At 39.0% G+C, this 12,146-nt stretch overlaps 2 protein-coding genes across 3 annotated transcripts; both read right to left on the reverse strand.

Annotated features, from left to right (window-relative positions):
* Positions 1 to 149: 149 nt before the first annotated feature.
* Positions 150 to 4,962, reverse strand: LOC132189046 (uncharacterized). Of its 2 annotated transcripts, XM_059603522.1 has the most exons (9): positions 4,375 to 4,960; positions 3,382 to 3,609; positions 3,106 to 3,227; positions 2,742 to 2,802; positions 2,412 to 2,552; positions 1,666 to 1,773; positions 1,228 to 1,456; positions 858 to 1,109; positions 150 to 526 (listed from the first exon to the last, which is right to left on the reverse strand). In XM_059603522.1, exons 1-9 carry the CDS (start codon positions 4,513 to 4,515, stop codon positions 444 to 446), a joined length of 1,365 nt encoding a protein of 454 aa, XP_059459505.1. In that variant the 5' UTR covers positions 4,516 to 4,960; the 3' UTR covers positions 150 to 443. The 2 variants fall into 2 exon arrangements, with proteins under 2 accessions (XP_059459505.1, XP_059459506.1); XM_059603523.1 differs by lacking the exon at positions 2,412 to 2,552 and having other exon boundaries at positions 4,375 to 4,962.
* A 4,234-nt stretch (positions 4,963 to 9,196) lies between these two features.
* On the reverse strand, positions 9,197 to 11,059 carry LOC132190082 (small ribosomal subunit protein mL104 (rPPR9)). Its single transcript, XM_059604963.1, has one exon. The coding sequence runs from the start codon at positions 10,833 to 10,835 to the stop codon at positions 9,276 to 9,278; it is 1,560 nt and encodes a 519-aa protein (XP_059460946.1). The 5' UTR covers positions 10,836 to 11,059; the 3' UTR covers positions 9,197 to 9,275.
* Between the last annotated feature and the right edge of the window lie 1,087 nt (positions 11,060 to 12,146).

Consider the following 12,146-nt stretch of genomic DNA (forward strand, 5'->3'; position numbering starts at 1 on the left):
GCGGTGGTGAACGGGGCAGCTATAGGAAAGGGATAAACAACGAGCAAATAAATAGTCCAGGACACCAGCTTCTAATCCTTTTTACTTGCAAAGAAATCCTGGTTATTTTATATATCCACGTGCATGATTTCAACATTATACATCATTGGTTGATTTAGTATGACTTGAGCTTTAGAAGATGTGGATTCATGGCAGAATTTGAAGATCTACAGTAGTAACAGTGCTGTACAAATTGCATATACCAAGACACCTGAAGGCAATTTCTACTATAATTGCATAAAGCCAGCCCAGACAATACATGGAATAGAACATGATTTTACATCTAGCAGATCGAAAAGCCTACAAAGACCTTTGAGGTTAATACATTCTAATTATCAGTAATCCAGAAATTGACTTCTGGCTAATGAAAATGCCTGCACCTAATAAGTGACCACGACTGACGATCAATCATACTTGTGTTTACGAAGGCATCGCCCGACGATTGATATAGCAGCATAAGTGAATCCAATCAAAGCTAGAAGACAGACTGCAAAAGAGATAAAAATATCGCAATTAGGAAAGCAATCAGAAAAAGATTATTGAATAGATTACTTGGAAATGAATTACATTCCCAAGAAAAAGAAAACAAAAGGTTTCTTTGTTAGATGATGTCACTATGAAGTCTCTAAACTTGCAATAAACTCCCATATAACATTTTGTCTACTGTAGTCCTCCATTTTTATCTCCATATACTACGAAGAAAATTTGCACGCATTTAATTAAGGCTTCTTTTTTTTTTTTTTTTGCAGCAATTGGGTTGGTGTTGGTATGCATTTTTCATGAAACAGGTAATTTTGCAAGTATCAAAAGCAACATACTAGCAACAGCACTATAGAACAGAATAGCCAGGCGATATCTGACAAGCCACGGAAGATCTACTTCAAGAGAACAGTGCCTCCTATGTTCTCCTGCTTTGGCAGTAGCAACGGGGTCCAAGCTTCCCACTTGTAGTTCCAATAATGACATCTTGACACCACTCACAGTAAGCCCATTGACATCCCTGACTTCTATTTTCAAGGTCATTGGAGTTGCATCCCAGTCTATCTCAATTGCTCCAAAATTTGGTTGGCCTAAAAAAATCCACAGTTCAAAGATATTTAAACACTGGAAGAGCTAATCATATTTCTTCACCCAAAAATCCATATTTATATTGTAGGAAAAATGCAGATGACATGCATAGCTGCATACCGTATGTGCATGAGCTGTATCTGCAGTTTTGGTCCATGACTCTCAGTGGACTAGGTGTCAAGCGTGCCACAAACCTGATTATGCGATGTAATGCAGGTGGGACTGTCTCCTCTACTGCTTTTGTAAGCCCACTTGATGTTATGTCATAAAGTGGATATCCAGTAGCGCAGTCATACCGTGTGATTTCTCCAAAATGAACATCACCGCTTATGAAGAAGACTCCATCTCTCTAGACAAGAAGAACAGATTCTTAAAGTGGAAAGTTGTTATATAGTCAAGCAACGGGAAGGAATAAAATAAAAATCATCTAAAGCTTTTTTATTATATGTATACAACAGAAATCCTGCCAAAGGAACCAGCTGGTCTTGTCAAGAAACATAACATCGCAATTGAATATAGTTCAGTTCAATTGGGCGAGCACAGGTTAAAGATTATCACCTTGCTATCTGCTATCAATTTGAAAAGATGATCTCTCTCCTTAGGGAAACGTCCCCAAGACTCAAAAGAAAACAATGGGCCAGTGGCTGCCGAAAGATTTGATATCACCTGAATTGCCCGGAAACAATTATGCCAAGTACAATTGAATAAAAAGCCTGCTAACAGATATGTGGACCCAAACAGTAGAATGGCTCAACCAAGAAGAGATCTGTAAAAATGGCATCACCGGGCACTATTTACTCAGGCTCATATAGCATGGTAGACCATCAAACAAAGTAACAATGCAATAAGAATTATACACCAAAATTAATGTCAGGAAAGGCAAGGTTCACTAACATACTCATGTGGTGGTAGAAAGCAGAGGAAAAATGAAAAGAAGAAAACACACAAGATCATTCCACCATTTACACCAAAATTGGAATCATAACTGATTTGCCAATTGATGCATACGATTAGTGCACTCTTCAGAAAAACACATGAAATACAGTTTTCTGAAGAGTATTTCACCGTTTGATGTGCACGATTCGCAATGCGAGAGAGAGAGAGAGAGAGAGAGTCAAAGTCTAATGCAAAGTGATCAGGAGACTTCTGGATTCTACAGAATGAACACACAAGAATATCTGAAAAAAAGAGACGCACATGTCATATGATTTAAAAGCCAACAGCTCCTCATATGACAATAAACAGATGATATGTAACCATTCAAACAAAAAGCCTCAATATACGGAAATAGATTTCTGATATACCTGAATAGAAGATCCAATTATGGTAATGGCTGATGCTTGACCATTCAATTCTTTTTCTAACCATGTCCATTGTGAATTACCCAGGATAGTTCCATCACTTAAAAGAGGATCTCTGTGGTATCTGGTATCTAAGAGGATAACCTGACAAATTCTTAGCGCATCATTAGCAAATGAAAGACACACACAAAGAACCATGCTGGATATTTGTTGCATAGTACCAAAAAGAATATCAAATAATGTAATTAACCTATCTCATCCCACCATAGACTATCCAAATTCTATGTAAAAGGAAGTACCAAAGAACTAATTGAAGGCATTCACTTTTGATACCTTGACTTGTCTGCCCACAGGGCCAAATGTATACGATGCATAAACACCATCCTGCTTGCGCCTGTAATATTGAAGCCATGGTGAATTTTTTTGAATCTTTGATAGCACCAATCTTCCAACTAATGTACTTAAAAAATTTGTCCATTAATTCAAATCACCCTTATAACTACCGCTTAGACAGAATTTGATTTATTCAAATTTTGATGAGCTTTCATTAGGCAAAGAGAAGAGAACCAAAATCTTAACCAGTACATTGAGGAAATAAAAAATTAAAACAAAAAAACAAAAATAAATAAATAAATAATAAAAAATAAAAAACAAAATTGAGTAAAAAAATACGTCATGATATAGAAATAATCCTCACCGTGGACTATCCTGAGGTTCGTCTAGAAAATCAAGGAGAAGCCTTTGGTTATTGATTTTCCCAGAAAATTCTTTTCCTGCATCGTTTAATCCATAATCATGGTCATCCCATGTGCCGATTACCTACAACATCCACACATTACCATTGAATTTAATGAACGATTAGAATAAACTAATAGCACAAGTTCTGCAATATTCATCCTGAAACTTGTTAAGTATATCATCTCATTAAAAAGGCTCACAATATTATATTACAAGAAGGTCTTGAGTGAAGCACCTTAGTTCTCTCCCGAAGACGAGAATAACCAGGATTAGTCCTAGCTTTCTTGTATTTGAATTCCATTTCCTGGCTGGAGGAAGGAACAAACCTTGGAGCATTCTTCCATGGTCCGAATGTTCTTTCCTTTCCAAATACTTTAAAAGGGCGCTTAATGTCTCCATAAATGTTATCTCCAAGCCAAATAAAAACTTGGGGATCAAAGTTGATAAGTGCATTCCAGATGGGCTGCATTCAAAAACACAAGTTTCGAGTTATCTAGTTGAAAATCCAATTGTCAGAATATTTGCTGTTTGAAACACCTAGCATGGAGTTAGTGTTGGCGTGGTTAAATTGTCAAATGTGTGCCATCTGTTAACTATACTCTTAACCCGACAAGCACAAACTAAAGGATGAGATTTTTATTAGAGTGGCACCTTGTTATGATCTTAAGTGTCTCACATGACTTAAGTGCAATCTTAACCATGGTTTAGATAAGTTCTTTGATACCCGATTTTCAATGGCAAATTCTACCTAAGGTTTATATTATTTAGTATAAGAGCTAAACACCACAAAATGGGTCAAGTCATGTAGGGTCGATTGAGATAGAGTGTACTGTCGTAAATGTCGGTTTTGGAAGCGTACAAACCTAAGTGTCCTACATAGCTTAAGCACAATATATAAGCTCCTCGGCACTTTCCTTGCAAGCAGGTTTTAAAGCTAAGGTTTGTATGACACCTCAAAGTAAGTCACAGAAAGAAGCAATGTCAATTATTCTGACAAACAGCTCGAAGATGCTATGTTACTAGGTAGAGTAATTGTTAGAATAGGCCTTATCTACCGAAGAAGGAAATTAAATCTACTAACTAGTGCAGTAACAGGAACACAAAATAGAGTCAGGTTGGAAAAATGACCAACAATCAAACAAAGAATAAAAGGTACTATACTAGCACGAGGAGTAAAAAGGTTGGACTGTGGAAGGGAAAGTAGAAAGAGAAGAAAGAAAAAGAAAACCTGAGGATGGCTTTGGTCGGAGCATGATCCAAAGGCAATTCGAGAGACCAGAGGGTCATGCTTCTTTTGGGAAGCGCCGCTTGCAACCACCGCCACCACCGCTCCTATTACAACCAAACCCCACCACCGTCCGCTCCCCATTGATGCGTTTCTTAATTATGAATATTCTTGCCAGAGTCAAAACGTAGCTATATGGTTTTCTCCATTCTAACACAAATTAGAGTCAATATAATTTGGATTCTGCGAGAAGAAGATCGACAGAGAACTGATGAGTGATCACGAGAAAAGTGAAAGAGAAATGCTAGGCGTGGAGCGCTTCCGCATAGGAATGATTTTGACCCCCTCGTATTTCTAGACTGGGCTTTGGTATTGTGAGCCAGAGCCTCGTCAAAATTACCAACTATAAAAGCCCATTCACGCAAACCTTCTTTCTCATCGACTCAACCAAATTCTTTCCGATTTCTGACCGATAACAAAAGCATATGAGTTGGCGTCGATGAGCTTCGGAATTCTGCGGTGCTCTATTATATATAAAGGCTCAAAGGCTATAGGAGTTAAACGGTATCAATTGTTTACTCCGAAATTCTTGCTACTACTACTAGAGCTGGTTTCTCGTTTCCTTTGCTCATCTTTTCTTCGCAGAAGCTTTGGTTGAACAAGTTGGCATTCATCCACAGTGACGTTAACATATTTCAGTTTGATCACAACTCGCACCCGATTTTTCTGATACTGTAACGATTTGCTAGTACTGGTCGTTCCGACTGATGTCTCAGTAAACGATCTCTGTCCTTTCTAAATTTCACACCTATTGATATTATTATTATTATAAGCAAGCAACCTATTAATATTATAAGCAACTTAAAACATGACATGTCAATCAATATAGTATGACACGAATGTTATAAATACGGGTGAAGCGTAACATTACTCAAAATATATTCAGACTGATAATTGCATGCGGGAAATAAGAAGATGCTGCCAACGTTTGAAAAATTACAAGCCTCCAGATTTTCTCTTTTAGCTCCATTCAATATTCCAAAATGTGTAAGATAGCAGCAATACAAGTTTCAATGTTTCAGTGTAACTAACTTCCAGCAAAATTCAAATGGCACAAGGACGAAGCTAAAAAATACAACATCCCCTCAAATACATACAACCTATAATAAATTACACAATAGGTATTTACCATCATATTTCTACCTTGTCCATCCCATGTACGTTTCAAAACCTCGCCCTAATTAATCCTTGTCAAGGTCTTTGTGATGATGGCTCTTGTAAAAACTAATGCAAGATAAGCCACGACTGTGACGGTGATTCCACCAAGCAACCCAAGACCAAGACGGTCATAAGCCAGCTAACTGGACAGTATAGACCCGGGGCCCAATAGCTCTCCATCCAGACAGCATCCAACTTCTCCACTAGGTCGGAGGAATTAGGCAGCAAGATGATCCAAGTTCCAGATCCATACTTTAACCGTGTTGAATATGCTGGAACATACCTGTAATCATCAACATAAGCCTTAACAACTTTGAGAAAATTACTCTTCAGTCTTTAATAACACATAATCGTAACACTGAAGTCTGAAGTATTGCAAGTCACTTGCAAATTCATCATGTTCATCCAATTACAAAATGAAAAACTTCAATCAGGCCACGCTGCCCTTTACACAGGCAATGAGGGCAGTAAAGCACAAAGTGCATGGTAGCTGCGCAAAAATGGGAAACTGTACATATCTGTAAATTAATCAACAGCTAAGTATTTATGACGTCATCTAGAGACTAGAGATGTAAAAAGTTCAGTTTGATCTGGGTAACCCTATTAGCAAAACCAGTTAGTTGAGTACTGGTTACCCTTTTTCGTTAAAATTCATTGGATAGGGTCAGTACAATAATAAAAGGGGTAGAGACTATCAAATTGACATATTCAACCAAAGGTTGGGTCCAGTACAGGCTTGCTTAGGGTTTCCATTAAATTTTTTGATTTCACCATAAACCCATCAACACAAGAGATGAATCTAATAGCGCTGCAAATGAGCCAAGCCGAACCAAGCTTTGCCATGTTCAAGCTTGGCTTGTTAAAAATTATGCAAGCTTGAACTCCAATTGAGATCGTTTTGAGCTCTAAAACCTGAGCTTGAGCTTGGTTTAACAGTCTTATCAAGCCCACAATCCGCTTGATGAGCCCACAAACTTTTTAACATTTGAATATGATCAACACTAAAACGCTATGAACCTTGCCATGATAACTAGTACATGACTCAAAAGATAGGACAATCACTATCATTGCAGGCTTACACGTCAAAGTCAAGACAAGTTAATACCCCATAGGGGCTACCCAGGCTAGAGTAAGTACTCTTCAACAACAAAAAATGTGTCACTGATATCCTAAATTTAACCAAGCATGTTTATGCAGGCTCTACACTGCCCATTATAAATTAGTATTTATATGCAAGTGAAATACCTAGTTGTGGAAATAAGCAAACTCCCTTTCCATCTGTTTCTGCCCTAACACAAGCCTCACCTCTGTTGCTGCAACCTTGTGAACAAACAGAGCTAGCATTCTCGCTGGGAATAGATGTTCTGTCAGCAAGAAAAATTCCACAAGAAAACCTTAAGTTTCCTTAAACTGCCAAAAAAACAGGAAACAACAACTGCAATTGAAGAACAGGAAAAACAGAGGAGATGAAGAGATAACCTGAATTAGAGTAGAGATTAGATCATAACACAAGCCATGGCCTTTGGGAAGCAAGGCTTACTAACCAACGGTTAACGTAGTTGATGTTAACTAACATGGATGAGAATAGAGGCCAAAAAGAAAATGGACAAGAATAAAAATCAGAATGACGGATCTAGACTGGACACTGAGGATTGCATATTGCAGCTAGACTACTTAAATAGCAGGCCGACTTTCAAAATGTAAATAAGGATCATTACAAATTTTTTTAGACTTACAAATTAATCTAAATTTCTAAATCTAGGGAATAAATAACTTTTGCTCGTAATTTCTTGAACTGACAGAATAGCCTCACCCTCATTCTGTCAACAAATTTATAGAACAAAAGGTAAGGCTATATTGCAAGGCCTATAACTGGGATATTTCATTAAAATAAAATATATATAAAATAAAATAAAATAAAATAAAAAAGAGAGAGAGAGAGAGATTTTATCTATCTATTGAAGGCAAAGGGGCATCAAGCAAGGACCTTAACCAAGATGCACGACACAACTTGGGTGCTCATTCGCTCTGGCTTAAACTGCAACAACCCAATACATGAAAAGGAAAAACTTTCTTTTTTTAAAGTACTTAACAAAGAAACCAAAACAACAGAGAGCTCTACCAAACCAGTTATACGTGTATGAATGAATGAGTAGACTAATGTGAGAATAAAGCTACCTGATAAAGGCGAAGAAGACAGAGATTTGCATCAAGGCTGTATGTTTAAGATGGTACCTGGTAAACCAAACAAAAAGATGCGTCTTTTTATTATCTTCTATGTTAGTTTCATTCAAAGCCAGAAGACAATTGCATAATTCAAAGATTAGCGTAGGTACCTACTTGTTCACATAGTTCTCCAGATCAGAAAGGATGTCCAGATTGAAAGGATTCACCACCACCAGCTACTTTACCTCTCTTCCCATTTTTATTTTTCTAAATTGTTAACCCAAAAACTTCTATTTTTTCTAAAGCTTTAGAGACCGACAGAAAAAGAGAGCGTGAGAGAGAGAGAGAGGGATTGGGTTTCAGTGGTCTTCAACGAGGGTTTTTTAGGTGATGCAATAACTTAACCCCCCATGATGGCTTGAGGTGGAACAATTAGAAGCATCCCACATAGAGAAACTTCTAAGCAGAATTTGGGGGGTTTCAGGAATGAAATTTGGGAGGGCTACTGTTTTGACAAAGCCGCAGTTTACAATTTTTTTTTTTTTTTTAATCAAGTGGCTGCCACATGGCCGGTGCCACATCAGTGGTGTGATTCCCGGGCTTCACACCAGAGTGAAGCCCAGCGTTACTCATTCCACAAAGATTCAGGATCTTTACTGAGATTCTTCTTGAATAGTAACAATCTTAATAGAGATGGTCTGTACTTTCAGTGGTAGCTGTAGAATAAATACAAGAACAATCACCACCATATTCCCAAGCTACTCAACTATGCTTGGGATTTGCTTTGGGAAACCAAATTACCGATTCATTAGTGTTCTTAGTGGATTTCACCCCAATCCACATTTGAAAAATTATAGGGAGTTAAGAAAGTCATAATAGTTGAAGAGAACTACAAATTATATGCTTGAGAGTATATAAGACTGTCATGGATGTAAATAAGAACTTTCTACTATTTGACACGAAAAGAAAGATGTACTCAAAAGAAAATGAACTTATTGTCAGAAATTCATAAACAATACAATCTCTAATTCTGTCATCCCAAATGAAAATCATAGCCCCACAAATAAATCCCCAATTTCACCCAATCTCTAATTTGAAACACCCAAGGCAATTGCTATCAATTAACTTGCAACCAAAAATTTCTCAAGAAATACCAGTATTCGGCCATAGTCAGGAATACAACGGTTTCTTCCAAACTGCATATAAGATCAACCAAAATAGTGCATATATAGGTGCTATAATTAAGTGATAGATTCTACAAATGAAGTACAGATAGCTCAGAGAAAGAAGTCAAAATTCGAGTAAGCTTATTATGCTTACAACAAAATTATGATTGCTTGCCCCATGTTGCAAAAACTTTTATTTCTAGTGTTGCTTACCATGGAATTATAACAGCAAGAGAAAATTAAACCAACATAAATCATAAAAAACATGCGACACAGCTCAAAAACAGAATCTCTGATTACCAATTTCATACCACTTGACAGTTCCAACATGTTGTACTAAAAACACAATCGAGATCAGTAGGCCCGCCGCATCATTCGTTTTGGTTTCTTAACAAAACTCAATCTAATCTGCTTAAGTCGGCTCCTCTTCCTTGCCATCTTCTCCGGCAATGTCTCCCTCTTCTTCTCACTCTTCACAACCTTCACCTTCTTCTTCACATATCTCGGATCCACCACATATGCTTTGAGCTCCACAGGCACCCCTCTCTTCCTCCCCTCATTAAACAGCACATTTGCCCTATCAAGCCGATTATGAGCACACAACTTCTCCATCAACAAATCATAAGTCTTGATCCCTGGCTCACACCCGTCCTCCTTCATCTTCTTAAACACACTCAAAGCATGATCAACTCTCTCAATCCCACACAAAATCTTCAAGAACCCATAATACGCCTTCTTATCAAGCTTGCTACCGTGGCCAGCAGACCTCATTCTATCAATCATTTCATCCCCTTCTCCCACCCTAGCCGCCTGATACAAACTCCTAATCAAAACAAGAAACGTAGTCTCATCCGGATAACAACCCCACTCTCCCATCCTATAGAACAAGTTCATCGCGTCCTGGGTCTTCCTAATCTTACACAAATTAGTGATCAACACGTTGAAAGTGTCCACGTTTCTTGGAACCCCACGAACATCCATTTGGACCAACACATTCTCAGCCTCCGAATGAAGCCGGAACGGCTCCTTCTCCCTACAAAGCTTACAGACACAATCCAGAATTGCATTGTACGCCACCGTCCCAATCTCAAACCCTCCCCTATACATCTCCTCCGCCAATCTCTTGGCATCGTCGAGCTTCCCATCCACGCACCAACCTTTCACCAGCAAGTCGCAAATCCCCTCGTCGGGAAAGAACTCGTTCGCCAGCTTCTTCAACATTCTCTCGGCGTGACTCGCATACCCATTCGCGCAGAGCTTCTCAACAACCACTCTGAGCGACTCTCGGTCCCGCTTGAGCCCGTACTCCCTCTCCATCCTCTCGAAAAACGACACCGCATCAGTCGGCCTCCCGGCTCGGACAAGCCTGTCGACGGCGGACTCTAGGGTTTTAGGCCCAGCGACTCCGACCACATCGGCGAGGACCTGCTGGGTGGCCTTGAAATCCTTCCGGCGACCGAAGTAATCTACGAAATACGACAGCGTTTCGTCGGAGTGGGTGAAACTAGGGTTGGAGATGAGCCAGTGGTTAAACCCCAGGACCGTACGGCCGGCGTCGGGGGAGAGATTGAGGGTGGAGAGAACGAGAGAAGGGGTCGGGTTAATGTGGGAGAAGCAAAGGTGGAGCCTTTGGGAGATTGGGAGTGGGTCTGAGTTTGGGTCTTTCAAAAGCTCCGAGGAGAGCGTGAGCGAAATGGAATCTGGTTCTTGTGGCGTGGATGAGGAGGTGCTACTGGAAGCTGAAGAAGAAGAAGAGAAGGTCTTAGAGAGAGTGAGACACTGAGTGAAATGTGGGTGATGGTATTGGTAATGGTGCTGGTGCAAATGGGAGGAGAGGGAAGTGGGTATTGGGGGAAAGAGATACGTCGTCTTATGCTTAGAGAGACACCGGAGGAAGAGATTGCCAAGGGACATTTTTCACTTCACACCCGCAGACAGAGAGAGCAGAGGAAGAAGAAGAATAAGATGAAGAAGAAGAGGGAGTGATGAGGCGTTCGGGGGTTCGGCGGAAGAAGAAAAACGAAGGCTCAAAGGCTTCTTTATTCGGGTTGAGAGTTCTGAATTTGGGTAACCCAATCGGGTTTGGGTTGAGAAAAACACAGTTGGATTTGGCCTTCAAGTTTCAACAACCCAAAAGTAAATCATGAAAAAATAAAAATTTTACTTCCTTTTAATTTTATTTTTTTAGTTTTACCCCTCTTCTAACATAAAAAACCAAAACTATCCAATTCATTTAATTTTCTCCATACTTAAAGACTCCAGTTCGCTTCTAACCAGCAAAATTCAATTTTGTTTGAGATAAAAATAATAATAATAATAATAATGTCAAAGCATAAAATATCACTTGATACACTTCGCTTATAACCAGCAAACGTACAGCGTCACATAAAAAATCAGCCTCTCATTTTAAATCTATGATGCTTATTCTCTGCAAAATACTTTCTCTTTCTCTTAATCTCTCTCTCTCTCAGACCAGATGAGAAGATAGAAGCAAACCAAAAGAGAAAAATAGGAAGACCCACAAAATACAAATCTAAAAGAAGAACGAGAAAGAGTCTTGCCGTTCATCTTATTTCTCAACAAAGAATTGTGCAGCATGTGCCGCCAGACCGTGTGGCTTTGGTCCTGTGGATCGTGGCTTAGTGCATCATTTGAACTTAGGTTTCCTTTCTGCAGAATTTGAAGGTTTCCTTTGTGGGTTGTTGGCTTTGTGGCAGCATGTGCTATTGGATCGTGCAAGAGTCGAGAGGTCTTGTGAATATGTGATTCATCGTTGGGCGGAGATTGAAAATAAAAAATTAAAAAAGAAAAAAAGAAAAAGGAGAACTTCAGTTTGCCTCCCTCTTTCAACTTTAAGCCGATTTGATAAGACCTCCCTCAACTTTTAAATATTTCATTTTGGACTTCTAAACTTTGATTTGCTCTCACTTTGAACCCTCTGTTAGTTAACACCATTAAATTTATTTTTATTCCCAATATACCATCACTCGAAACTACATCGTTTTGGCCTTGAAAACTACAACACCCACCCCAACCCAAAACGACCCCGTTTTGGGATAGACAATTTTTTTATTTTTTATTTTTAAAAAATGAAAAAGAAAACGAAAAAAAAAAAAAAAAAGGAGTCACCCTTTGCCTAAAATGGGGTGACCGGACCAACCCGTTTTGGCCAAGGGGGTGGCTCCAACCACTCCCATGGCCGGTATGGGGGTGGTTTCGGTCCGG

The sequence above is a fragment of the Corylus avellana genome, chromosome ca8 (genome assembly GCF_901000735.1).
Source record: "Corylus avellana chromosome ca8, CavTom2PMs-1.0".
Classification (NCBI taxonomy): domain Eukaryota; kingdom Viridiplantae; phylum Streptophyta; class Magnoliopsida; order Fagales; family Betulaceae; genus Corylus; species Corylus avellana.

Coding starts and splice junctions, on each gene's coding strand:
- LOC132189046 (XM_059603522.1), bottom strand. CDS start 4,515: ATGGGGAGCGGACGGTGGTGGGGTTTGGTTGTAATAGGAGCGGTGGTG. Junction 3,610..4,374: donor CCGACCAAAGCCATCCTCAG/GTTTTCTTTTTC, acceptor TTTTGAATGCAG/CCCATCTGGAATGCACTTAT. Junction 527..857: donor GTTCTATAGTGCTGTTGCTA/GTATGTTGCTTT, acceptor TCTCTTTTGCAG/TCTGTCTTCTAGCTTTGATT.
- LOC132190082 (XM_059604963.1), bottom strand. CDS start 10,835: ATGTCCCTTGGCAATCTCTTCCTCCGGTGTCTCTCTAAGCATAAGACG.